Genomic DNA, 26,209 nt, shown 5'->3' with positions numbered 1-26,209 from the left:
GAGCCGATTGCCAGGTCACTGCGCACAACCCGCAGAGAAGCCCACTCCCGCAAGTAGTCACCCCGATTGGATTCGATTGGGCTTGCTCGTCGGTAGACGAGCCAAGGAGTAGATCCCGGGTCTAGATCCCCAAGAAATGGAAACCGCCAGGAGCCCAGCGGCGCTTTGAGACTAACAAAACCCCAGCATAAATTTGCAACCAAAGGCACTTCTTCGGCTCTACACCCAGAGGAATAAATGTTGTTCGTCTGCAAGGCGCCGCTGGACTCCGGTTTTTATTTTGCTGCCACACAAAATAATTCCGCAGCTGGAATCTTCAAGAAAAGAGGTAAAAAAGAAAGCCTGCCCTTCCTTCCTTCCTTCCTTCCTTCCTTCCTTCCTTCTCTCTCTCTCTCTCTCTCTCTCTCTCTCTCTCTCTCTCTCTCTCTCTCTCTCTCTCTGAAGAAGAGACCCGTGTGATCGCCAAGCTGGCTTCTGACGTTTCCGATAGGAGTTGATCTAAAGGCAAAGGGGAGGCCTCGCCTTTTCCCTGTGAAAGAGTAGCGCGGGATCTCATCTCCGCACGCCTCCGAGGACTTCGGCCTCTTCCGCAAACGGAAGTCCTCCGGGCATCGAAAGTGAGCCCGTGGCGACCTCGGTTCTGTTCCCGCACACACACACACACACACCCCGCACCCCCAGGCTCCATGGCCTGAAGTCACTCGAGGGATGTCTGAGAAAAACGTTTCCATAGAGCTTAGCCTGCAGCGAAGGCAGGTTAGAGCTTCTCAGCGTTAAGTTCAGCCCCGGCCTCCAACTCATCGTGCCCTCGCTTGAAACCAGGAGCCGAAGCGAGTTACGTGCACGTGTGAACCGACGACATCTCCGAATAAGGAAACCCAGGCGGGACACAAATCCATATCGGGGTGTCTGGAGGCTTTGTCCAGAAATCGTGTGTGAACGCTTTCTTCCCTGTGACCCCCCCCCCCCTTTCGCAGAGAAGAAACCCAAAGGAGAAATGTCGCTGGCTGTTCCGGAGGAGACCAGGGAAGCGGCGGGTGAGATCCAGGTGGACTTGCAGGGCTCCGAACTCTGGAAGAGGTTCCACGAAATCGGGACGGAGATGATCATCACCAAAGCCGGCAGGTAGGGCGGTGATTCTCGGGTGTGATCGCAGGGGGCCGCGCCTCGCTCTGCTGGCCCCCTTTGCCCCTGGGGGAGCGCACCAAGGCCGAACCCGGGCGGGACAACCAGGGCGCTACCACCGGCCCAAAACGGGCTGGCCCCGGTCCGTACCTCCTCTGAAGACCGGGATGTTAAAATGCAAACATCGCTTTACCCTCTTTCCCCCCGAATAAACCAGCTCCTTTTCCTCTGGCCAAATACTGTACGTTCTTGGGAGGCCTTTAGGGTTTTCTCCAGGGGTGCAAACTATTTTTTAAAAATCAAATAAAATTGACGGTGTTTTCTTAAAAATAACCAACAGATTCCGCTTAGGTTCGCCTGAGATATATCGTTATTTATATTGGGAATAATGGTGAGATCCAATCTCGACGGGGCGCGATCCAGACAACGCTCAATACTTGCAAACCGCCGCTTATATCAGCTGTTAGCGACAGTTTAAATGCCCCATCGAAATCGATAGGTCTGCAAAGTGTTTTATATTGGCTGGATCGTGTACAGACATTGGGGGGGGGGGATCGGTAGCATTTAGACTTTGCGCGTGCGAGTCCTCCGGAATCCCTTGGAGCTCCCTTGACTTCACTCCCTTTCTTTGACCCTAACGTTGTCTTCAAAATGTCAGGGTAGAGGAACTGACTTCTGAGTCGCGGCCCAGGGTCTTGGCGCCGGCGAGGAGGTACCACTCGGATCCGGTTCTCTGCTTCGCAGGGACCTCTACAGTTCTGAAGTCTTCTGCCGGTCGAGTCAGGGGTTGCCTGCGCAGCTACCCTGCACTGACCGGCAGCGGCTCTCCGAGGTCCGGGGCTCAACAGGGGGGTCTTTTCTCAGCCTTTCCGGGCGTTCATTGGACGAGCCTCCAGTCCGATTTGGATGGCCGGATGGAAGACCTTCCCTTCCCTTCCCAGTCCAGGTATTGGTGGTGCAACAAACCCAGGCAAAATGGCCGCCTCCGGGTTTGCGCCTCTGGAACGGATGCTGACCCCAAAGGGTTTATTTTTCCTGCCAACCTAGCAGTTCGAAAGCAGGAAATTGCAAGTAGATAAATAGGTACCACTTCGGTGGGAAGGTAACAGCGTTCTGTGCACCTTGGTGTTTAGTCATGCCGGCCACATGACCACGGAAACGTCTTCGGACAGCGCTGGCTCTTCGGCTTTGAAACGGAGATGAGCACCGCAACCCTAGAGTCGGATTCGACTGGCTTTCGAGCAAGGGAACCTTTACCTTTACTATATTAATACTGCACTTCCCTTCCCCGTGGGGACCCCATGGCGACGACCAACACCGTCCCCTCCTCTTCCTTGGATCCTTACAACAGCTACCTTGTGAGGCAGGTTAGGCGGAGAGAGAGAGCGTCGCTGGCCCAAGGTCACCCGGCAAGTTTCTGCGACAGAACGGGGATTCGAACTCGGGCCTCCCACATCCCAGCCCCTCCCCCGAACCGCTGCTCCGTTTTGGGCTCCAGATGTTGCGACGGAGAGAGAACTTCGCCTAAAACCAAACCGTCCCTGACGTCCCGTGGAATGACCTAGTGGCGATGCAACAAACATTCGAGGACTGTCAGCCGTCTCTTTCGGTTTGTTCGCCCCCCCCATCGCCCCCTCCCCTTATAAACGAGTCCCTCGCAGACCCAGAAGCGGGTCTAGTTCAAAACCCAACGACCCTTTCCGGCTCAGTTATTCATTCCAGATACAACCGTCTGCACATTAATTTGAGACTCGCTGAGTCAAGAGGCAGCCCGTTCACACAGTAAAATCCAGTTGGAAAGTGCATTGAAAATCGTCAATCCTATAGAAACCAGGGGAACTTCCCTAGGGCTAAACCGACAGAGGATGACATACATGTTTCTGGAGGCAGTCCTGGTCACTGCCGTGGAACTCCGTGTCCGCATTCTCTTCGGGTCTGGAAAGACTGACAGCCCGGTCCGATTCTTATTTGGACCGAAGTGGCCCCTATTTAATGGGGCTTACCCTTAAGTAAGGAGCTGCGGTGGCTCAAGTGGTTAAGACACTGAACTGCAGGCTATGGAAGGTCGGTAGTTCAGCAGTTCGAGACCCGGGTGACGGAGTGAGTTCGGGAACCGCGTGTCCAGTTCGAGACCCGGGTGCCGCATGACGGAGTGAGCACCCGTCTCTAGTTCCAGCTCCTGCCAACCTAGCAGTTCGAAAGCAAGAAATTGCAAGTAGATAAATAGGTACCACTCCAGTGGAAAGGTAACAGCGTTCCGTGCGCCTTGGTGTTTAGTCATGCCGGCCACATGACCACGGAAACGTCTTCGGACAGCGCTGGCTCTTTGGCTTTGAACGAAGATGAGCACCGCAACCCTAGAGTCGGACTCGAGTGGCTTTCGAGCAAGGGAAACCTTCACCTTTACCCTTAAGTGATCATCCTGTATGTCGCCAAACCAGAAAGAGAAAGAATTTCAGCACCGGGGATTCATAAAATGCAGATCTTAAACCCTTTTGGTTTCAAAGACCTGAAGCAAGCGAGCAAATCTAAGGATGTAGATCACCTCTGCACGCACCAAGTTTCTGGAGACCCTTGCCAGAGTTCCCAAATCCCCACCCCCTCCCCCGGGACGTGGCATAATTTTGACGGGTTAACATCCCGGCCAGGGTGATACCTTTAAAAACAACCTTCGTCCATCTATAACTGAAGAAGGATTCTGTGTGATCCCAGAGCTCACGGTTGCATCCCCGCCCCCTCCGGCGCCAGCTGGACCAATGACACACCGGCCTCTCTCTTCATTCGCTTTCGGTTGCTTCGCTTTTCCGCCCTTGCCGGAGGGCGCTGCCAGGAAAGTATCACGGCTAACGACAGAGCGGGGAATCGGCCTCGGGAATTGTGAGTTATGGCGGTGAGTCGTTCTTCTGCGGTTGTGGGAGAGATTTCCCCACACGACGAGGGGCAAATAGAAGCAGGACGACGGGGTTAGAAGCAGCGATAAAAGCTTAAGGACATAAGAACGTTAAGAGAAGCCAATGTTGGATCAGGCCAATGGCTCATCTAGTCCAACACTCTGTCACACAGTGGCCAAAAAATACCAGGTGCCGTCAGGAGGAACTGTATCAAAAGCTGGTAAACAACATCTATTGGGTCCCCCTTGTCCCCATGTTTGTTCACTCCCTCAAAAACCACTAACAGGTTAGTGAGACAAGATCTTCCCTTGGGCCAGCCACGCTCTCTTAGACGAACCTACCTCACAGGGTTGTTGTGAGGGTGCAGTAGAGGAAAGGGTTAGCCGCTTTGGGTCTCCAATGGGGAGAAAGCCCGGATGTAAATGAGAGTAAGTGAAGTGCTTTAGGGGCCATCACTGTTTGACCCAAAACAGATCCGTGTGAAACGATTTCCAGGCTGCGATCACAACACTTAAATAATCCACTTTCAGTCCTCTTTCAATGCACTTTCCAACTGAACTGTTATGGTGTGAACTGGCAAAATCCAATTCAAAAGTGCACTGAAAGTGGGTTATTTACTGTGTGAGACCGCAGCTTCCTTTTCAGCACTTCGAATTGCGCCCACTGCTGTTTCTACCATTTAACATTACTTTCAACGTACTTCCGCATATATCTACTACTTTCTGGTACTAGTTTGAGTAGTACTACTCCTCTTAGTAGCTACTAAGACCACCTGCAAAAAGTAGTTCTCTCTGGATAGGACTTGGAAGCTTTCCCTTCCAGCGAGAGTAGGCTGATGGAGTTAAAGCGCGACACCCCCTTTTTTTTGGGGGGGGGGGTAACCGAGCCGTTGAAAAGTGTACCGTAGTATTAAAACTGTCGCCGCCACTGTTAAGTAGTAAGAGAACACGCAGCGTTATGCTATTCATATTTCCCTGCAAGGCAGCCCCGCTGGTCTCCATGGCTCTTGTTGCCACATAAATATGCACAGAGTCTGGGTGGCTGCTAGAATCGTCCCCCCCCAAGGATTATAAGGGGCAGCGCGCCGACCATCCACTTAAATTCAAGCACCGGGCGAATCTGCATTGGCTTTTCCCTCCGTTGTTTTAGCAAGCACACGTTGGAAGAGAAATTCCCCTCTGCACTGCATGCTGCTTCCACATCGGATTCTATGGTAGCCTCCACACTCCATGCCGCTTTCGCTTCCTTTGATCATCCGATTCTATGGTACTTTCTGCACAGATGTGTGGCCCTTTTACGTCCCCTCAGGGGCAACGCTCCCTCTAAGCTGTGTAGTCTTGTGAGCAAAAATTCTACTCTGTGAGCGACTGGCATTAAAGTTGCGAGCGAGCAATTGGGCTACTGCATCAGTCACTTTGCTCCGGAGCCCTCCTTCCTGAGCGGAGACAAAAATGTGTGAGCCGGAGGCTAAAAAACGGTGAGCTAGCTCACACTAACTCAGCTTAGAGGGAACATTGCCAGGGGCGACTTTGCAGTCAGCACAGCGTTGCTCTGAATGTGGTTTTGAGCTGCACTTTCCCCTCCCGGTTGAGAAAATGTGGAGCCAATGTCTAGATGCAGAACCAGCCACCGCTGGAATCCTGCTCACTCAGCGCTTCCTACCTCAACAGGCCTGCCTCGTGGCCTTAAGACCGGTGGCAAACGCCTGGAGGATAGCCGAGTACAAGGCCGGGCTGACGTCACCGCATGCAGATGTGAGGGGGAAATCATTCGGGGCCAGGGGCAGAGAGGGCATGCGCGTGTTGGTCTCCGGCAGAACAGCTTGTTGGGATTCTTTGATTCAGGGTCGATGGTTGTATTGCAAACACAAGAGTCACACTCATTAGTAAAAGAAAAATATCTTTACTATTCAAAACAAAATAAAACATGGGTATGGTACTTTGGATAAAGGAAATAAAATAAAAGGTTACATACTTGCAGTTGGGAGGTGCGGTGGCTCAAGTGGCTAAGGCGCTGAACTGCAGGCTGTGGAAGGTCGGTAGTTCAGCAGTTTGAGACCCGAGTGCCGCATGACGGAGTGAGCTCCCGTCTCTAGTTCCAGCTCCTGCCAACCTAGCAGTTCGAAAGCAAGAAATTGCAAGTAGATAAATAGGTACCACTTTGGTGGGAAGGTAACAGCGTTCCTCTACCCAGTCATGCCGGCTACATGACCACGGAAATGTCTTCGGACAGCGCTGGCTCTTCGGCTTTGAAATGGAGATGAGCACCGCAACCCTAGAGTCGGATTCGACTGGCTGTCGAGCAAGGGAACCTTTACCTTTACTTGCAGTTACTCTCAGTAATATATGCTAACAGCTACATCTTTCTATCTCTCTTGGCTCCTAGAACAGAACTACCACTTTGGTTCACACAAAGGGCCATAAACCTTGTGAATACATGAATGCTAGATCAAAGCATTTCCACAAACAAGTTGTTAGTTGACCAATACAAAGGTTACAGGTCACTTCATTAGGATAAACAACTCCCACAAACTTTCTCGCCCTTGAATACATTATGTAACCTAACATCCTGTTTCCTAACAAACAACATTTAACTCTGTAATGACTGAAGGGTAAGCAACTGGCAATTCCAACACAGCTAGATTCGTGTCCAGGAGCAAACCTATAGACCAACAAGATTTTGAGTAGATCCAGGTGGGGTAGAGCCCTGTTGGTCTGAGGAGGGAGAACCAAGTATGCGTTCAGCGGCACAAATTTCACTCACTCCGTGAGCTGCGTATGAGGTTTTCGGTGGTGTCTGAGCTTTCGAAAATCAAGGCCCCCTTCCTCAGACGGGAGTAGGAATAGAGACCTGTGAGTGCTTCTGTCCATCTTCTTCCTTGGAAAGGACCAGGGGGGGTCTCCCTTTCTACCTTGGCTCTGAGGAAGGGCAGGTTGGCTCTCTCTGAAAAGCTCATCCCTTGAGACTCTGGCTGCCAGCACACACGCTAAATAAGGCACTTTCAATCCACTTCAAGTTCACTTTCCAACTGGATTTTTACTGTGTGAATTGGCCAGATCCAGTTGGAAGGTGCATTGGAAGTGGACTGAAAGTGCCTTATTTCGTGTGTGTCATTGCGGCCTTTAAAGTGCTCCCGGACTCGAATCTACCCATCCAGGGCTTGCACATCTGAGTCCTTGGCCCAGTCTGCATCTACCATTTGCTCCGCTGTTTTACCAAACCCACACTGGAACAGAAAAAAGATGTGGCTCAAAACAGCGTTCAAATACCCCGGGGGGCCAACACCGTACTGACTTCAGAGTCACCCCTGAATGGCCATAAAATGGCCATAACTCTATGCAGACGGCTACCGTAAAACCGAGAGATCAAACGAGGTGAAAGAGGCCTGTAGTCTGGACACGGCCATAAAATCTGACAGTCAATCAAAGTGAAAGTGAGTGTTCCCTCTAAGCCGAGTTAGTGTGAGCTAGCTCACCATTTTTTAGCCTCCGGCTCACACATTTTTGTCTTAGCTCAGGAAGGAGGGCTCCAGAGCAGACTAATTTATGCAGCAGCCAAATCACTCGCTTGCACGCTTGCAGCTTTAATGCCAGTAGCTCCCGTAGACTTTTTGCTCACAAGACTCCACAGTTTAGAGGGAACATTGCATGCAATGTAGAGGGGGATTTCTGTTCCAGCCTGGGTTCGGTAAGACAGCGAAGCAAATGCTAGATGCAGATTGGGCCCTTGAGTGCCTGGGGGGGACAACAGCGGGCAGGACTCTCCTGGGACCCCGCAGATGGCCTTAGGCAACCCCAAGGGAAGACGAGACCGGGGACCCAAGCCGTCTCTGCGCGGGGTTGGGGTAGCCCGTGGGGACCATAAATAATTTGCGAGCTGCTGTCCTCTCTTTTCAGATCACCTGAACATCAAATAAGCACGTCTGGGAGAAACCTTCTAGCCCAGCCCGCCGCACCCTGCGGGGCTAGTTTTCTACCGGGAGGGAGGGAGGCAGGCAGGTTGTGTTTTGTTTTGAGCCATCGGGAAGATCAATCCCTCCAGCACATTTTTATCCTCCCTCCCCTCCCCTCCTTTCCTCTCTCCTCCTTCTCCGTTTTAACCTCGCAACAACCCCGTGGGGGCTATCAGGCCGAGAAACTGAGGACTGATCCCAAGGGACACGGCGAGCTTCACAGCAGGGCAAGGATTTGAACCCGGGCCTAGCAGGTCCTCGTCCGAACCTCAGACATGGAGAGGCGGGTGGTGGTGGTGGTGTAGTGGTTAAGAATGTCGGGCTAGTATCTGAGAGACCCAGATTCAAATCCCCCCTCTTGCCACGGAAGCTCCCTGGATGACGCGCTCTCGGTCTCAGTCACACGCTCTCGGTCCAGTCTACCTCACCGGGCTGTTGTGAGGATAAAGGACGCGAGCCGCTTTGGGTCCCTGTTTGGGAGGAAGGCCGGGGGGATCAATGAAGCAAATCGATGTCTCGATCAGGATTTGGTAATCCGACTCAGTCAGGTGACGTGTGTGCGGAGGGATAAGGGCCTTCTCACGCTCCGCTTCTTTCCTCAGGCGGATGTTTCCCTCGGTGAGAGTCAAGGTGAGGGGGCTGGATCCGGCGAAGCACTACTACATCGCCATCGACGTGGTGCCCGTGGACTCGAAGAGATACAGGTAAGAGAGCCGGGCGTCCTCCGCCTCCGACGACCCCTGCGCACCAGTGTGCCGATACAGACGTGTGGTCGGCGGGATCTGGGTTCGAATTGTGCTTTTTAAAGGAGTGTCGACCCGAAGTCCTTACAGGCAGACGTGTGTGCGCGTGTGTTCTCGAACTGCCGCCGCCGCTGCTTCTCGCTCCTCGGGACAGAAGGGTGGCCTTTGTAGGGGCAGAAACTAAGGCGGGAGATGGATTTTGTAAAATAAAGAACCCTCTGAAGAAACGCAAAGCGATCTCGATCGCCGCTTTTCGGGGGCGGGGGGCACTGTCCGCTCCCTCCCACGCAAGGGCCACTCAGCACAGTGGGCGGCCTCCTCCTCCCGAGGAAGGGTGCTTCGTGAAAGGGGGAAAGGCGCTTCACTGGAGTAAGGACCGCTTTCCCGATTTCCCAAGAAACCTGCGCAAGACAAGCAACGCGGCAAGGGAAACCATCCGACCCGCAGCCGGCGTGTCCTTTGCCGTCGGGGGAGCTGCGCTCTCACCGGCCCTCCGACGCCTGCGGAACCCGGCGAGGTTCTTGGAGAAAGAAATAAGGGCGCCCCTCTCGCGGGCCTTTCCTTGGCGGCCAGCAGCTCCGTTGCTTTCTCTGCAATTCCCTCCCGAGGAAGAGGCCCCGGCCCGGATCGGGACTCTCGTCTGGAGCCGCCGGGCCAGATCTGGCACCCACTCCCCGGGGCCGGATCCAGCCAGAGTTCCCCGCTCGGTGATTCGAGGGCCACCGGCGACTAAAGAAGGTGCCGAATCCTCCCACTGCGAGAAAGTGGACTTATTAACCCGTGTTAAGGACCCGTTCCCAAGGCAACAAGCCACCGACGGCGGAGTGACGTGTGTCGACGCCAGGACACGGCTTTTGCAAGCGGGGGGAGAGTCCGGCGGCTGAGAGTTGCGGAAAGGTCTAAAACACCAGCTCCAGCCCGTGGATCCCGATCGCTCGTCGCCGAAAGCGGAGAGCCCGGTTCCCACGTTCACCTTGCGTGCTGCCCAGTTCGGACTGGGAGGAGGAGGAGGAGGAGGAGGAGGAGGAGGCGGGCTGGAGGCAATGTTCCCTCTAAGCTGTGGAGTCTTGTGAGCAAAAATTCTACTTTGTGAGCTACTGGCATTAAAGTTGTGAGCGGGCGATTTGGCTGCTGCATGGTTTAGTTTGCTCTGGAGTCCTCATTCCTGAGCTAAGACCAAAATGTGTGAGCCGGAGGCTAAAAAACTGTGAGCTAGCTCACACTAACTCAGCTTAGAGGGAACACTGGCTGGGGGCCCCCTGGACCAAGAGCCCGGAGCGGCGCGGCACGGAGGTCCCGAAGGCCTGCAGAGAGCTCGAAGGGACCAGAATGGACCAAGCGCGAATGTGGACGGTCGTAGGAACACCAACCGGTGGAAGAAAACTCGAGCGGGGCCGGTGTGTGTGTGGGGGGGAAGGCAAAGTTTTTGTACTAGGGAGAGGATGTGCTCGAATTGGGAACAGGGGGGGGCTGCTTTCCGAAGAGACCTGCACAGGGCCGGGCTGCGCGTGTTTGGGAACCGTGAGGATGCGCAGCAGGCAGGGGACTTTTGTGTCAGTCAGGGCTGAGCCGGAGACTGCAGATCTCGCAAGCGGGGCCTGAAACCGGAGCCGGCGGGAGGGGCGGCCGCACTTTCGGTCTCTCCCTCTCTGGATCTCATTGTCCTCGCAGATCAGTTTCTCCTGCATCAGCAGGTGACATTTTCGGTCCAGTCGAAACAGATTTCTGGGAGCCCGGCCGGCCGCCCCTCTCCGGCACGGTCTCCTTCACGGCATCTGCATCGGGCACATCCTGGGTCGCTCTTCCTGCCCTCCTGTCTATAGGGCTGCATCGCACGCACGTAATAATCCACTCTCAGTCCCCTTTCAATGGACTTTCCAACTGGGTTCTGCCAGTTCACGCAGTAAAAATCCAGTTGGAAAGTGCGCTGAAAGTGGATCGAAAGTGGATTATTTAGTGTGTGTGACCACGGCCTCGCAGTGATTGGAAAGAAGAGGGTGGCTCGAAATGGGGCTCCCGATCGAGGAGTTGGGTGTGTCAGGCTTGCCCAGGGGTGGAGGTGCCGATGGGACGTCAATTGTCTTTTGCTGCACCTGAGAAAGCTGGGACTGGGGGCCAGTGCTCCCTCTAAGCTGTGGAGTCTAGTGAGCAAAAATTCTGCTTTGTGAGCTGCTGGCATTAAAGCTGTGAGCAAGCCATTTGACTGCTGCATAAAGTCGTTTGCTCTGGAGCCATCCTTTCTGAGCTAAGACAAAAATGTGTGAGCCGGAGGCTAAAAAACCGTGAGCTAGCTCACACTAACTCAGCCTAGAGGGAACACTGCTGGGGGCAGAAGGCAAGTCGGCTTGAATCGGCAGCGCCTTGGCTCTAGAATCCGACTGATCTTAAAGAAGGAGCCGTGAAAGCTGATGGACCTGAAATGCGGCCTTGGAGGAGACTTTACTGATGCCAAGGATCTCCAGGCGTGGGTTCGAGTTCAAATCAAGGCTGAAGTCTCCCTAGAATCTGAAACAACCAAACTGAGGCTCTAGCACTTTGGCCACACTCTGAGAAGACAAAGAGTCCCTGGGAAAGACAGTCATGCTCGGAAAAGTTGAAGGCGGCAGGAAATGAGGAAGACCCAACAGGAGATGGATGGACTCCATAAGGCCCTCCCTGTGCAAGACCTGAGCCACTAATTTTGTTAGTCTCCAACAGGGCTTTTTTTTGTAGAAAAAGCCCAGCAGGAACTCATTCGCATAATAGGCCACACCCAACAGCTGAAACTCATTAGCATATCAGGCCACACCCTGACAGTACAGTTCATTAGTCGCGGGGCGGGGTCGCTCTCCAGGCCTTCCCTCTGTAGCCAGGCACACAGAGGTTTTGGCTGTAGTGGGCGTGGCCAACTCTGAAGCCAGCCGGAACTCCGTTCCTGTGCGTTCCTGCCCAAAAATACCCCAAGGTGCTACGGGACTCTTGCTCTTTTCTACTGCTGCAGAGAGACTAGCCGGGCTCCCCATCTGGATCATGAGCAAGTCTGTTAACAATAGGGTGTTCTGGAGGTTGTTCATTGGAGGAGTGGGTGCATGAAGTGCCCTTAACTCACAGCCAATGTACGGCAGCCCCGTAAGGCAAGAGACCTTCAAAGGTGGTTTGCCATTGCCTGCCTCTGCCCCTGGACTCCCTTGGTGGTCTCCCATCCAAGCTCTAGCCAGGGTCAGCCCTGCTTCACTTTTGAGATCGGATGAGGCCGGGCTCAAAGCTGTGCTCCTGTGCCTGTTAAGCTGGGGGGTACAAGCACAGCCTTGCTGGTGAGTGGGCCTCCCCAGATCTGGCCGCCAATCTCAGCCATTAAAAAGGGGAAGCTCCTCTTTGCTTCCAGGCCGGGAGGCGCAACGCAAGGACAGGTTGTTGGGAAAAGAAGGTTAGCAGAGCACCAAAGGCTCAGTGGAAATAAGGCAGCTCTTAGTCATGTGTGTTTGTTGAAACAAGAAAACTAAAAAATAAAGGGGGCGGGTGACACTGGAATGGAAAACGATAAAGACTAGACTGCCTCACTAACGTCTCCTGATCGAAACACCATCTTGGCTAGAACCCTTGTGGTCTCCAGAACAAAGAAACAGAAGGTTCCCCAAAACTGCCTACGTGACCAAAAGCATGCAGCAACAGCCCCAATGGAACTGTCTGACCAACAGAGAAACTTAGATCCCCTCATTGAGAATGCCACCTCCTCTTTCTCTGGTGGTGACAATCTGCAGGACGCCTAATTGGCCCTGTGCTAATAAGGACTGGTTGTAAACGCAGACAACAGATTAACGCTTTCAGGACAAAAGTGGAGGCACTTGCATAATCCAAAGGAGGTTTCTGGTGCTTTGAAACTATGTCCCAGAGGACATTTGGCTATGGGCAGTGTCTCATATGGGGTGGGGTGGGGGGAACATGTCCGCCAATACTGAACATACCAGAGATGGTGTGGTATAGAGATTACAGCACTGTAGTAGGCTGGAGAGACCCAGGCTCAAACATCTGTTTACCATGGATGCTTGCTGGGTGACCTTGAGTGGGTGGGTGAGAGCAGTGGAGGACACATTATGACTATCTGGTTTCTCCTGCACTGCCTTACTACATCTCGGACACTGCATCGTGAGCACTAATCAAATGGATACTATGGGGCACCGCCCTTCAAGTCAACAGATGACGGGCCCACGCTGCCCCGGCAGAGGGGAACTGCAACAGAAATTCTGTTCGGTCAGATTACTCTCAGCTATGCTGCCATGGGGGTTGGGGAGGTCAGTTGTATTCCAATTGCCACTGCATTCTTTCTGTGCTTCTTCGCTGCTGTAACGCTTATCTCTAAGTTCTGCAGGTGGTGGGATGTTGATGTCTGGTTTCAAGGGGAACCGTGGGAGCGAGGTGGGTTCCCAGCTTCAGCGCTAACAGCTGGAGCCCTTTCTCCCATGTGTGGGAGTGTGGCTAATTGGCCAGGGCAGTGGGGGGGGGTGCATACGAATACCCTATATCCTATTATGCCCGATGGGCAGCCGCCATTCTTAACAGTGCTTATGTTAATGCATCTATAGCTCTTCGATAAAGTATTACCTTTCATGATAAGCGTGTACTACGTTGTTGGCTGTGGGTTCTGACAATTACCCAAACACCACAGAGCCCTCACCCTGGCCCGTTTTAATGTCCTCCCACCTGCCCTTCTCAAAGGGAGATATGCACACATCCAACGCTCCCTCTAAGATGTAGAGTCTTGTGAGCAACAATTCTCCTTTGCGAGCTACTGGCATTAAAGCTGTGAGCGAGTGATTTGGCTGCTGCATCAATTAGTTTGCTCTGGAGCCCTCCTTCCTGAGCTAAGGCAAAAATGTGCGAGCCGGAGGCTCAAAAACTGTGAGCTAGCTCACACTAACTCGGCTTAGAGGGAACGCTGCACACATCCCATACATCCAATGTCTCTGCCCATAGCCAGTCTGGAATGGTAGAAACAATCCAACACGTCCTCTTGCACTGTCGATCAGTGTTCCCTCTAAGCCAAGTTAGTGTGAGCTAGCTCACACTAACTTGGCTTAGAGGGAACACTGCACACATCCCATACATTCAATGTCTCTGCCCATAGCCAGTCTGGAATGGTAGAAACAATCCAACACATCCTCTTGCACTGTTGATAGTACCAGGACATTTGGAGTATGAACATTACCCCAACTCTGTCCAAATACCCAGGCAGATCAAATGATATTTATACTTTTCTTCTTCTGGGCAATTGTGCTAATGAAACTACCCTTAAGGTAGCAAGATCCTGCGCTCTGGCATGTTCGACAAGGCGGAAGAAGGCGGTCTGGTATTTTATTAATTTTATTTATTTATTTAACTTTTACCCTGCTGTTGGGGTATTCTTAATTTTAAAGTGAATCAGCAGGGTATTAAAGAGGCAGAGTCCATGGTGTGTTTAAAATATAAAAGTTGACTACAACCTGGCATGGGGGAAAGGTACACGGGATGTAAAATAACAAAGAGCTAATATTCCTACATCCTTACAGCTAGACTGAAAATGGCAGAAGAGAGACGAAGACTAACTTCTTCTTCTTGCTCAGGACCAAGAACCATAAAATGCTAATACTTGGCACTTTGGACTCCAATCAGAACAACAAACTAGATCTGAAGTTACCGGGCTTTCTAGCTCTCTAAACTGATTGGTTACAAACAAACATGTGATTTAACAAACATCATTAAACCAGTAAATACTGAAGAAGTGTTTTAACTTGTAACACCCAACACCTGCCCTCCCCGCCAAGGCAGGCTCAGGGCAGCTTACATAAAAACAATAGAACAGTATACATTTTAGTATAAAAATACATAATAATTTAAACCATTGCTATATCGATGGCGGCATAATGTAATAAAGTGCATTTAAACACATTCAGCGGTGCAGCCACTTTAAATAGCTTCAACTAGACATAGATCGGCTCAGGACCTAGCTAACTAGGGCAGCTCGTACCAGAATGCCTGCCGGAAGAGCTCCGTTTTCATGGCCCTGCAGAACTGTGAGAGGTCCCGCAGGGCCCTGATCTCGCCAGGAAGCTCATTCCAGTAAGTCAGTGCCACCAAGGAAAACGCCCTGGTCCTAGTCGATGTCAGCCTAGCATCCTTAGGACCAGAGAGGGCCAGGCGGTTTTGTGTTCCTGACCGCAGTGCTCTCTGGGAAACATGCGGGGACTTATTGTTGTATAGCAATTATTACTATTAATTGTATATCTTCTGTATGGAATATCTATTTCATGCATCCAATGTGTATTATGTATTACTGATTTCCTTGGCTGTTGATCTTGGATCATAATAAACTAAGGAAGCAAGTAATGACAACCATTCTCTCCACTTAACACACCTCGCAGGGCTGTTGTGGGGATAAAATGGAGGAGGGGCAACTGTGCATGCCACCTTGGAGGAAGGGCAGGATCCCAACAACTTGGGACCTTCCACACACAACGCAGGAGCTCTTTTGCTCTGCTATTCTCTTTGCATTTGCTAACCATAATGATACATTTTTTTAAAAAATATCTCTTTAGCATTCTGGAATGTCTGAAGACCTTCACACAGACAACCTCTGTAGTCTTGACTTCCATTGGAAAGCAAGTCAGTATCATTCCTGTATCATCGATCGTGGATGTGGGAAGAAGCTCTCTGGGGAACTTGTATCCTAAGCAGGGGTCCTTTCCTGTGGGAGCACACAGGAGCGGAGCTCCGGCAGTAAGGAGCAACAAGCCCCGCCCCCTGCTCCCAGTAAACCTCAGTCGGGCCACAGGGAGCAAGAAGCAGCCAGGCAAGTTGCAGAGTCCCCCCCGGCCCGGCTTCAGGTACAAGCTCTCCCTCCTCTGTGAGGACAGATCTGCCAGTTCCCCCCACCCCCCATAGCTAGCAATCCAAAACAGTCCAGTGGCACCCTTAAGACCAAGTTTTATTCAGGTACAAGCTCTCCTTCCTCTGCGACGACAGATTTGCGTGTGTGTCCCCCCCATAGCTAGGAATCCAAAACATTCCAGTGGAGCGTGAGTGGTGGGTGTTGCCTTCTGACACACTTCTGGTGATGTCAGGGGGTGTGGCATATGCAAATAAGATATGCTAATGAGTGATGCTAATGAGCTCCTGCACCTCTTTTTCTACGAAATGACCCCTGATCCCAAGTCAGATCGGCTGTCTCCACCTTGTAATCGGTTTGTTCCCTGGTTTTGTCGGCAGGTATGTCTACCACAGCTCCCAGTGGATGGTGGCTGGGAACACGGACCACTCGTGCATCACGCCCCGGCTGTACATCCACCCAGATTCCCCTTGTTCCGGAGAGACCTGGATGCGACAGATCATTAGCTTCGATCGGGTGAAGCTGACCAACAACGAGATGGACGACAAAGGGCATGTAGGTGTGGACTCGGGGTGGTGCCTCTGGAATGGGAGAAGGGGAATGTGTGCCGTTCCCCTTGGAGCAAAGCACAGCTTCATCTGGAACACAGTAGGGCTTGCTTTGGTCTTGGCCCCTGAACCATTCCAAGTGGTGGCAGGAGGTGCTGTCAAGGTACAGCTAACTCACGGTGTCCCCATGGGGTTTTCGAGGCAAAAGATTCCAGAGGTGGGTTGCCATTGCCTGCCTCTGCCTCATGACGCTGGTATTCCTTAGTGATTTCCTATCCATTTACTAGCCTGGTCCAGCCCTACTTAGTTCCTGAGATCTGATGAGATTGGACTAGCCTGGGCTATCCAGGCCAGGGCACCATTCCAAGGGAATATGTGAAATAACTGAGAGCCAGTTTGGTGTAGCGGTTAAGAGTAGCGGACTCTCGTGTGGAGAACCAGGTTCGATTCCTTGCTCCTCCCCTAGAAGCCACTTGAAGCCAGCTGGGAGACCTTGGGCCAGTCCAGCCCCGTAGCTAGGGATTTTTTGGGGAGGGGGCCTTGGGGGGCCCCACCAGCTAATTACATCAAAGACTCCCGGGCAAAGGGGGTCTGCTTGGCGTGCACCCACACAGCCCCCACTAGACCCTTCCTCTGAGACAAGCCAGAATCCCAATGTTAATAGACACTAAAAGGTCTAGGAAAGCTGCCGTGTTTTTAAAAAAGGAGAGCGGGGATCAAGCTTCCTCCCTCACTCCTTCCCTGAGCTGATGATCTTTCTGAAGCCTGGCACAGAAAATCCAACAGGAGGAGCTGACTGCGGCAAGCCGACCAATGCATGCGTGTGTGACTCATTCAACCACCGGTTGCTGCTGGGTCCTAAAGGGACTCATCTCAGAAGAGCTCAAACAGGGAGATGCCGGCTCAGATCGATCAGTGGGTGAGGGGGCCGGAGGGAGGGAGCAGGGAGGGGGAGTTGAAGATTGGGGGAGGGGCCTGCAAAAACAGCGGGGGGTCCCATGGGCCCCATGTTAGCTACGGGCCTGGGTCAGTCACATTTCTCTCAGCCCCCCCCCCAAATAAACCTAGCTCATCACAAAAAGAGCTAGCGCTTCAGGCTGCCAGACAATCGTCGGATCTCCTGGCTATATTACACCCACTGCCATATGATAATTGTTAATTATTATTGTGAAGTAACGCAAAGGGAGATTTCCCCTCACTACTGTGGTTCAGTTGAGCAGCATGGTCTCTTACCTTGGGCCTCAGGTAGTAGGTGACTGGGAAAGGCTTTGTGTTCCCAAGATGTTGGGAAGTCATGGAACCTCTCCAAAGACTGAGCTAGATGAGCCAATGGTTTGACGGCACCTCATCTGTTCGTTCCTTTGATGAGAGGAAAGGATTCTTTAATTTCATGTTTATGTGTATGAGTTTCTTTGCTGACTGAGCAGAGGTTGGGGGGCGAGGCCCTAGCCCCAGCAGCTTCTGTGCCCAGAACCATTTTCCGTTAATCTTAGATGGGGAGTGGTGTGCATGTGTGGAGGTCACTCACATTTTAAATTCACATGTGGAACTGGATGCTGGCAGGGCTCTTTTTGTAGAAAAAGCCCAGCAGGAACTCATTAGCATAATAGGCCACACCCAACAGCAGGAACTCATTAGCATATTGGGCCACACCCCTGACAGCACAGCTCATTAGCACATTAGGCCGCACCCCCATGTTACCAGAAGTGTGGTCATCCAGCCACACCCACCTTTTGCTTGTTATTCTGTTTACCTTGTTTGTTGTCAAAACCCAGGGCCTCTTTTTGTAGCAGGAACTCCTTTGCATGTTAGGCCACACACCCCTAATGTAGCCAATCCTAATGAGTTTCTGCTGTTGGGTGTGGCCTATTATGCTAATGAGTTCCTGCTGGGCTCCGTTCCTGTGTGTTCCTGCCCAAAAATAGCCCTGGATGCTGACATCATTCAAACGTGGGTGGGTTTTTTTGGTATTTGTGTGTGTGTGTACACATGCATGCCTGGAAGTTGTGATTGACTTCTGGCAACCCCTCTTGGGGCTTGGATGTTCAGAGAGGTGGCTTGCTATTGCCTGCCTCTGCGTCCTGGCCTGATATTCCTTGGAGGTCTCCAATCCAAGTATTCGCCAGGGTCGGCTCTGCTTAGCTTCCGAGATCTGATGAGATCGGGCTTGCCTGGGCTATCCAGGTCAGGGTGCATCATTCAAACGTACTATTTTGAAAACGCCAGAGATATTTCTGTCCCTTGGATTTCTAAACTGCAAGCCTGTTTACATTCAGGGGGAGAGTTCATTTCACTGAATCCAGTTAATAAGCAGACTTGGAATTGGACTTGCTAGTTAATGTTTTTTTCCTCCAGAGTTGCGGGTAACCTTTCCATTTTCCCTCTGGGTTACAGATTATTCTGCAGTCCATGCACAAATACAAGCCCCGAGTTCATGTCATCGTCCAGGATTCCCGATTCGACTTGTCCCAGATCCAGTCCTTACCAGCCACCGGTGTTCAGACTTTCTCTTTTAAAGAAACAGAGTTCACAACCGTCACGGCTTATCAAAACCAGCAGGTAACCTCCAACAGATCTTCATGGGGCTCCAAACTATCTAGGTGGTTCTGTTCTTAGTTTTTGCAAGTGATTTTAATCCTGTGTGTTTTATATTTCTGTCTGTTGCATGTCCAAAACAATTCTTTCTTTCTTTTTTAAGAGCCAGGTACGGGCTGAGAGTGTAGTCCAGTGATGGCGAACCTTTTAGAGACCGCGTGCCCAAACTGCGACCCAAAACCCACTTATTGATCGCAAAGTGCCAACACGGCAATTTAACCTGAATACTGAGGTTTTACTTTAGAAAAAACAACTCATACATTAACTTAAGAGGATCCAAACAAAGTAAGGAAAGCAATCCCAAATGCTTTCATTTACTTGAAATTTTTTGGCAGAGAATTCCACACTTTAATAGTTTGGGCCTGGCTGGGGCGACAGCACGCGAGCCCACAGTGAGGGCTCTGAGTGCCACCTCTGGCACCCGTGCCATAGGTTCGCCACCACCGGTGTAGTCTATAAACGGCTAGATTGAATGAATTAAAAGTGCAAACTGGGTAGTGCATACAAGAGAGAAGTCTGAAGCTTACATCCCTTTCTGCTCTGTGGCTTTGCAGAAAAGCACAACATGGTTTGATTTCTCCTGTGACTGCCATGGCCGTCTCATAAGGAGCCGGGAAACAACAGCCAAATTCAGGCTTGACAGTGAAAGTTTGGCTTTAAAGTCTGAATCTGGAACTTCCAACAAAAACTTGGCCCAGCGTCCCGGCTTACAGCAATTGCTTTACTCAAGGTTTCACAAGTGCGTTGTAAAGTAATATCAGATGGGCGTGTCATCAGCAGATAACCAAAGAGCCCAATGCACCCAAAACTTTTGATCTCAAGGATGAATTGAATGAAACCTTTTTTGAATGAAACCTTTCTGTTTGTCTTAATTAAATTAATCTGAACACCTGTCTTAAAGGGGGAGGCTCCCAACCGGTTTTTAGCCCTTCCTTTCAAGGGCTGCCATGGCTCAGAAGTTAAGACGCTGAGCTGCAGACTGGAAGGCCTGTAGTTTGGCAGTTCGAGACCCGAGTGCCACATGACTGAGTGAGCGCCCGACTCTGGCCCCAGCTCCTGCCAACCTAGCAGTTCAAAAGCAAGAAATTGCAAGCAGATAAATAGGTTCGGTGGGAAGGTAACAGCATCCCGTGCGCCTCGGCGTTTAGTCATGCCAGCCACATGACCATGGAGAAGTCTTCGGACAGCGCTTGCTCTTTGGCTTGGAAACGGAGATGAGCACCGCCCCCTAGAGTCAGATTTGACTAGCTTTCGAGCAAGGGGAAGCTTTTTTCAAGGGACAGGGCAGCGAGAGTGTCAGTTCCTAGGGAAAAACAGCTCAGTGGGCATTTAATTGCCTTCAGAAGGCATTTAAATGCCTTTTGAGCTTCCTTCCATGGGGCAAGGAAGCTTAGAAGGGTATGCAAGAGTGGCACTTTCAGCACTTCTCCAATCACCCCCCCTTGCATGTTTCCTAAAGGCTCATGGGAATGCCTTTGAAAGGCTCACCATGAAATAGCGAAACGATAGGGTACGTTCTGGGGGCTGGAGGGGAGGGGGTTTGAGGGAGAGGATCCAAAATCGCAGAGTAGCTGCTGGAGCCTCTCCCCAAGATACCCGCCATGTTTCAGGAACCTTAAACCAGGACATCCAATTCTACGGGTCCCCAAACAGGTTGCCCCATCCCCTCCATTCAATACGGTGGGGAAAAGTTGAGGCGAGAGACTGGAAGGGTGCTCACATTGATTGATTGATTGCACTTCCATCTGGCCTGTCCCATGACAAAACTGAGGCTTTGGTCACTTTATGAGAAGAGATTAATTCTTTCCTAATCTGGATGGGCCGGAGGGTGGGGCTGGCCTGATCTTGTCCGATCTTGGAAGCTCAGCAGGGCCAGCCCCCCTGGCTAACCGGGTGGGAGGCGGACAGAACTAATGCCAGGAGCTCACAAAGTAGAATTTTGGCTCGCAAGACTCCACAGCTTAGAGGGAGCGTTATCTGTGCTGTGCTCTTGTACTTCGATATGTTCATTGTTTGCTGAGGCAGCCAGAAAGATGCATAATAATAACCTCTAGGCCAAGAATGTGAACTTCTACAGGAGCAGAGACAAAGATAAAACATTGGGCAGTGGAAGCGATGCTGAGTTTATATTCCACAGATCCCCTACCCAGAATTAAACTTGGTTGGTCTTAAGGTGCCGCTGGACTCGCACTTGGGTATCTTGTTTCAGATCAAAACAACGACCCCCCCCCCATTAACCCGTGTCGCTCCCAGGTCAGCCGATTGCTGCGAAAGAGAGTCTGTTGTCTTTACTCTGAAGAGGACAGCACCCCCAGGGAAGGAGAAGACCAGACGCTGGACTCATACATTTATTAAGTTTACAAGTGGGGGACCCGCGATACTCGCGGGAGAGGAGGACCTCCGCACCTATGAGGAAGAGGAGGAAGCAGCAGGAGGAGGTAAGTTCCCCCCCTATCCCGCCGGTTCCCCGTCTCCTCCACCCCCTGGCTTGATCTTCCCCTCCCTCTGCCTGAGGTGGGTGGGGCTGAGAGAGCTCTGACACAAACTGCTCTTTCAGGAACAGCTGTGCCAGAGCTTGTGACTGACCCAAGGTCACATCAGCAGGTGCAAGTGGAGGAGCGGGGAATCAAACCCGGTTCTCCCAGATTAGAGTCCGCGCACTTAACACATTAAGAAGCTTAGTGTGAAACGCATAGGGGTTATTAATATTTTGGAATGAAATCTTTCTACTGTTCCATTAATTTTTTCTCTGTCTCTTTGCTCCAGTCGGCGCTACCCTTTGCTTTCTTCCTGTTGAACTCCTGTAGGAGACCTCCTAAGTCAGGAACATTACTAAATCCTTCCCTGGGCAGGGCTAGCTGAAGAAATTCTGGAAGAACGATGAGTTTGGAACATCCTCCCCCTTACCCCACCACATTCAATCCAGAGAAAAATTAGAGTGAGCTTGGCATTCGAAATGAAGAATGTAAAAATAAGCATAGAAATTCAGTTCCATCTCATCGAATACCCCTGAGAGCTTGGCGCCCTGGGTGTGCATAATGCATATGCGGCCCGACTGGGACAGCCTGTCTGTTAATCTGCTTTGGTGCAAGGTGATGATTTGTATCTGTCTGTTTAAATTATCCTGGAATGGCCAATTAAGGGCCTGAGTGGAAAAATGAATATTCTGAAATTCCACTAAATGTTGAATTTGAGTGATTAATCCACTGCAATCGAGTCATCTGGTATAAACATTTATCCCTGTAAGAGGCATTTGAATGATGAACATGTGTGGGTAATATTCTGTTGACCTAGTTTTTGAGTGTTTCGGCCTTGCGTAGTTCCTTATATGATGCCTGGGTTTCTTTGTTTCAAAACATTCCTAGATTACAAAACTGAAGATAGATCGGAATCCCTTTGCTAAAGGATTTAGAGACCCTGGAAGGAACAGGTATGTGAGCTTTATCACTTTTTTATTACAAATAAAAACTTGTTTGTGTGAAAAATATACATTCCTCTTCCCCTCCCTCCGAGGTTCCAAAACAATAATAAAATGGCATACCTATTACAGGGAATTGAATTACAGGGAGTAAAAATACAATAAAATATTGTCATCAATAAAGTCGTCTCAGCAAGAACCATCCACAGATCCAACGATATTAGCAAAAAGCCAGGGCAAACGGAGACATTTTCACACTTTCACCTGGTGAATTTCTGCAGGGGGGAAACCTCTGCTGCAAACCCCCGTTTTTTAAATTTACACCTTCCTTACCTTTGGAGGTGGATGCACAGAGACAGCGCCTGCATCAGCATTGGCTGAAAAGAGGCAGATGCTGAGGACCACCCCTGCTGTGAATATTTGTTTTTCTTTCCTCCAGACTTGCAGACTTTACTCTCAGCATTCCACAATTAAGAAGGGGACCTCTGCCCATCAGTCTCCAATTCTGACATATTTATGTCCTTTGCTATGTTTCCCCCCAGAATTAAACCCAAACAAATGGTAACCATACAGACTAAGCTTGTTATTCCTGTTTGGTCCTTGAATCTGTAAACACAGGGCTATTTTTGGGCAGGAACGCACAGGAACGGAGTTCCGGCTGCCTCCCAAGTTGGCCACGCCCAGCAGGAGCTCATTAGCATAGCAGGCCACACCCAACAGCAGAAACGCATTAGAATTGGCTACATTAGGGGTGTGTGGCCTAACATGCAAAGGAGTTCCTGCTACAAAAAATGCCCTGGGTTCTGACCACAAACAAGGTCAACAGAATAAGAAGCAAAAGGCGGGCGTGGCTGGATGACCACACTTCTGGTAACATGGGTGTGTGGCCTAATATGCTAATGAGCTGTGCTGTCAGCTGTGGCCTTGTATGCTAATTGGTTCCTTGTATTTGGTGTGGCCTATTATGCTAATGAGTTCCTGCTGGGCTTTTTCTACAAAAAAAACCCTGGTTAAACATCTTCATTATGCTGCATGCTAACTTGCTGCTCACCCTCTACCTATATGTATGGGCTGGTAATTTCCGTTTCATTGTATCTGAAGGTGTGTGTTCACACGAAAGGGTCATACCATGAATAAAACTTTGTGGGTCTTAAAGGTGCCACTGGACTTGATTTTTTTTCATGCCACAGTCAGGTGGAGAATGTCAGCTTTATTACTTTGTGTTGAAGGAGTGTTTAAGAAAGCTGAGGGTACCTGTTTTGGTCTGCAATAGAACACTTAGGTTCAAGTCCACTGGTCCCTTAGAGACCAGCAAGAATTCACGGTATAAGCTTTTGAGAGTTAAAGTTCCCGTCATCAGACACACAGGAATGGAAATCTGAGTCCAGTTTGGTGTAGTGATTAAGTGCGCGGACTCTAATCTGGGAGGACCAGGTTTGATTCCCCACTCTTCCACTTGCAATTGCTGGATGACCTTGGGCAAGCCATAGTTCTGGCACAGCTGTTCTTGAAAAAGAGCAGTTTCTGTCAGAGCTCTCTCAGCTCCACCTACCTCACAGGGTGCCTGTTGTGGGGAGGGGAAGGGAAAGGAGTTTGTAAGCTGCTCTGAGACTCCTTTGGGTAGTGAAGGGCGGGGTATAAATCCAATCTCTTCTCTTCTACTCAGAAGGCGGGAGAAGTGCTGTAAAGAATGCTTTTAAAGGATGCAAAGGTGCTGCTTGATCAGAGCAGAGGGGGCTCTTATGTCCCTATGAAGAAAGCAAGCCTCTGCTAAGGTCTCAGCAAGGGACAATTTCCCCACTCTAATCACACACAGTTTCCCTCTCTTTGTTAATTCTTCTGCATGTCACAGATACAATAGAAAAACATCTTGCATGCATTGTATTGGGCAGGATGGCAGAAAAGCCTGGAATGTTGGTGTCTAATATTTGTGGCCAATGTTTGATAACGGTGCCAAAGGAGTGCAAGCCATAGTTCTAGAGAAAGAAATCCTCAGGTTTTTCTTTGTACCTTGCTCTCCCCACAACTGGAATCCTGCGTTGGTGTGTGCTGCAGAGAGTTCTGGCCAGGAAAAAGCCAGATGCCAATTTCACTGAATAGCACTCCAAATAAAATTATGGAAGGCATAGTTTCTTCTCTCTGGTTTTTATACAAAGTAATAAAAGGTAACTAAGAAGCTTAAGTAAAAGTATGGTTTCTCTTTAGCTGAGTAAGCAAATTGAAATGGAAAAGGGAGTGGTTAAGGATTAAAAGGTAGAGCCAAAAGGAAGGGGCCAAAAGGAAAGAGTATGGTTAGAGGAGAAAAATGCTGAACCAAAAGGCTATACTCTGTTGCTGAAGGACAGCAAAAATCTGGAACTGGCCCTGAGCACAGATCAGGACTTTAGACAACCTGGGTTAATGGGCATTTGCTCTGATCTTCAAGTACCGGTAGAACTAGCACTTTGAATTGTGCCCAGAAACAAACTGGCAGGTCACGCATGCACTAGAACCGTGGTCTGGTTCAGATCAGTGTCCCCTCTAAGCTGAGTGAATGTGAGCTAGCTCACAGTTTTTTAGCCTCCTGCTCACACATTTTTGTCTTAGGAAGGATGGCTCCAGAGCAAACTAATTTATGCAGTAGCCAAATCGCTCACTCACAACTTTAATGCCAGTAGCTCACAAAGTAGAATTTTTGCTCACAAGACCCCACAGCTTAGAGGGAGCATCGGTTCAGATATTGTCAATTGCAATAATATCCATGTAGTATCAGACAGATTTGAGTCTTGTGTCCTTAATTAAGAAATACAGAGCAATCCAGAGGAAGGATTTACCCGAGTCCCACATTCCTGCCAGCTCCCAAAAGTGATCAAAGCAAAATGGAAATCAAACCAACTGTGCAGATTCCCGTAAGAATATTCACCTGGATCACACAGAGCGTTTTTTGCAGGTGTATTTGTGGGTGGGCTGGTCCAACACCGTTTTACTCCACCCTTTCTCCAAGCAGCTCAGGGCAGCATAGGTTTCCCTTGCTCGAAAGCCAGTTGAATCCGACTCTAGGGATGCGGTGCTCATCTCCATTTCCAAGCCAAAGAGCCAGTGCTGTCCAAAGACGTTTCCATGGTCATGTGGCCGGCATGACTAAACACCAAGGCGCATGGAACGCTGTTACCTTCCCACCGAAGTGGTACCTATTTATCTACTTGCAATTTCTTGCTTTCGAACTGCTAGGTTGGCAGGAGCTGGGACCAGAGTTGGGAGCTCACTCCGTCATGTGGCAACTTGGGTCTCGAACTGCTGAACTACCGACCTTCCACAGCCTGCAGTTCAGCGTCTTAACCACTTGAGCTACCGCATCCCTAAGGCAGCATACATGATCCTATCCCCCCCAGTTTGGTCCTCACAACAATGTGAGGTAGTTTAGAAGCAATGCTCCCTCCAAGCTGTGGAGTCTTGTGAGCAAAAAGTCTACTTTGCGAGCAACTGGCACTAAAGTTGTGAGCGAGCCGTTTGGCTACTGCATAAATTAGTTTGCTCTGGAGCCTTCCTTCCTGAGCTAGGACAAAAATGTGTGAGCTGGAGGCTAAAAAACTGTGAGCTAGCTCGCACTAACTCAGCTTAGAGGGAACACTGATTAGGAGGGGCTGTGGCCCAGTGGCAGGGCGTCTCCTGGCACACAGAAGGTCCCAGGTTCGATCCCAGCATCTCCAGTTAAAAAATTACCAGGCGGTAGGTGATGCGAAGGACCTCTGCCCGAGACCCTGGAGAGCTGCTGCCAGTCTGAGTAGACAGTAGTGACCTAGACGGACCAAGGATTTGGTTCAGTATAGGGCAGTTTCATGTGGGTGTGTCAGACTGAGTAGAGCCAGTGCCTGGGCCAGGGTCAGCTTGCGAGTTTGGAGGCTGAATGGGGATTCAAAAGTCCTTGTCTGATGCCCTAGTCTCTACCCATGAAGGTGCCTTGCCAGGGGTCATTTTGTAGAAAAAGAGGTGCAGGAGCTCATTAGCATAACTTATGAGCATATGCAAATAACTTATTTGCATACCGGAAGTGTGTCAGAAGACAACACCCACCACTCAGGCTCCACTGGACTGTTTTGGATTGCTAGCTATTGGG

The 26,209-nt window shown here is 50.6% G+C and overlaps 1 protein-coding gene across 1 annotated transcript in view; it reads left to right on the top strand.

Moving 5' to 3' along the window:
• TBX22 (T-box 22) overlaps positions 1-26,209 on the top strand; it is a 33,104-nt gene that overhangs the window by 309 nt on the left and 6,586 nt on the right. Inside the window, exons 2-6 of the mRNA XM_015420009.1 lie at positions 978-1,125; positions 8,571-8,672; positions 15,933-16,107; positions 18,495-18,659; positions 22,061-22,125. Coding sequence (XP_015275495.1) covers positions 978-1,125; positions 8,571-8,672; positions 15,933-16,107; positions 18,495-18,659; positions 22,061-22,125 — 655 coding nt within the window. The remainder of the gene's footprint in view (positions 1-977; positions 1,126-8,570; positions 8,673-15,932; positions 16,108-18,494; positions 18,660-22,060; positions 22,126-26,209) is intronic.

Source organism: Gekko japonicus, unplaced genomic scaffold, assembly GCF_001447785.1.
Source record: "Gekko japonicus isolate JY-2015 unplaced genomic scaffold, Gekko_japonicus_V1.1 scaffold5763, whole genome shotgun sequence".
NCBI classification, from domain to species: domain Eukaryota; kingdom Metazoa; phylum Chordata; class Lepidosauria; order Squamata; family Gekkonidae; genus Gekko; species Gekko japonicus.
The sequence above is the reverse complement of the archived record's forward strand: the minus strand, read 5'-3'. Positions and strand labels throughout refer to the sequence as shown.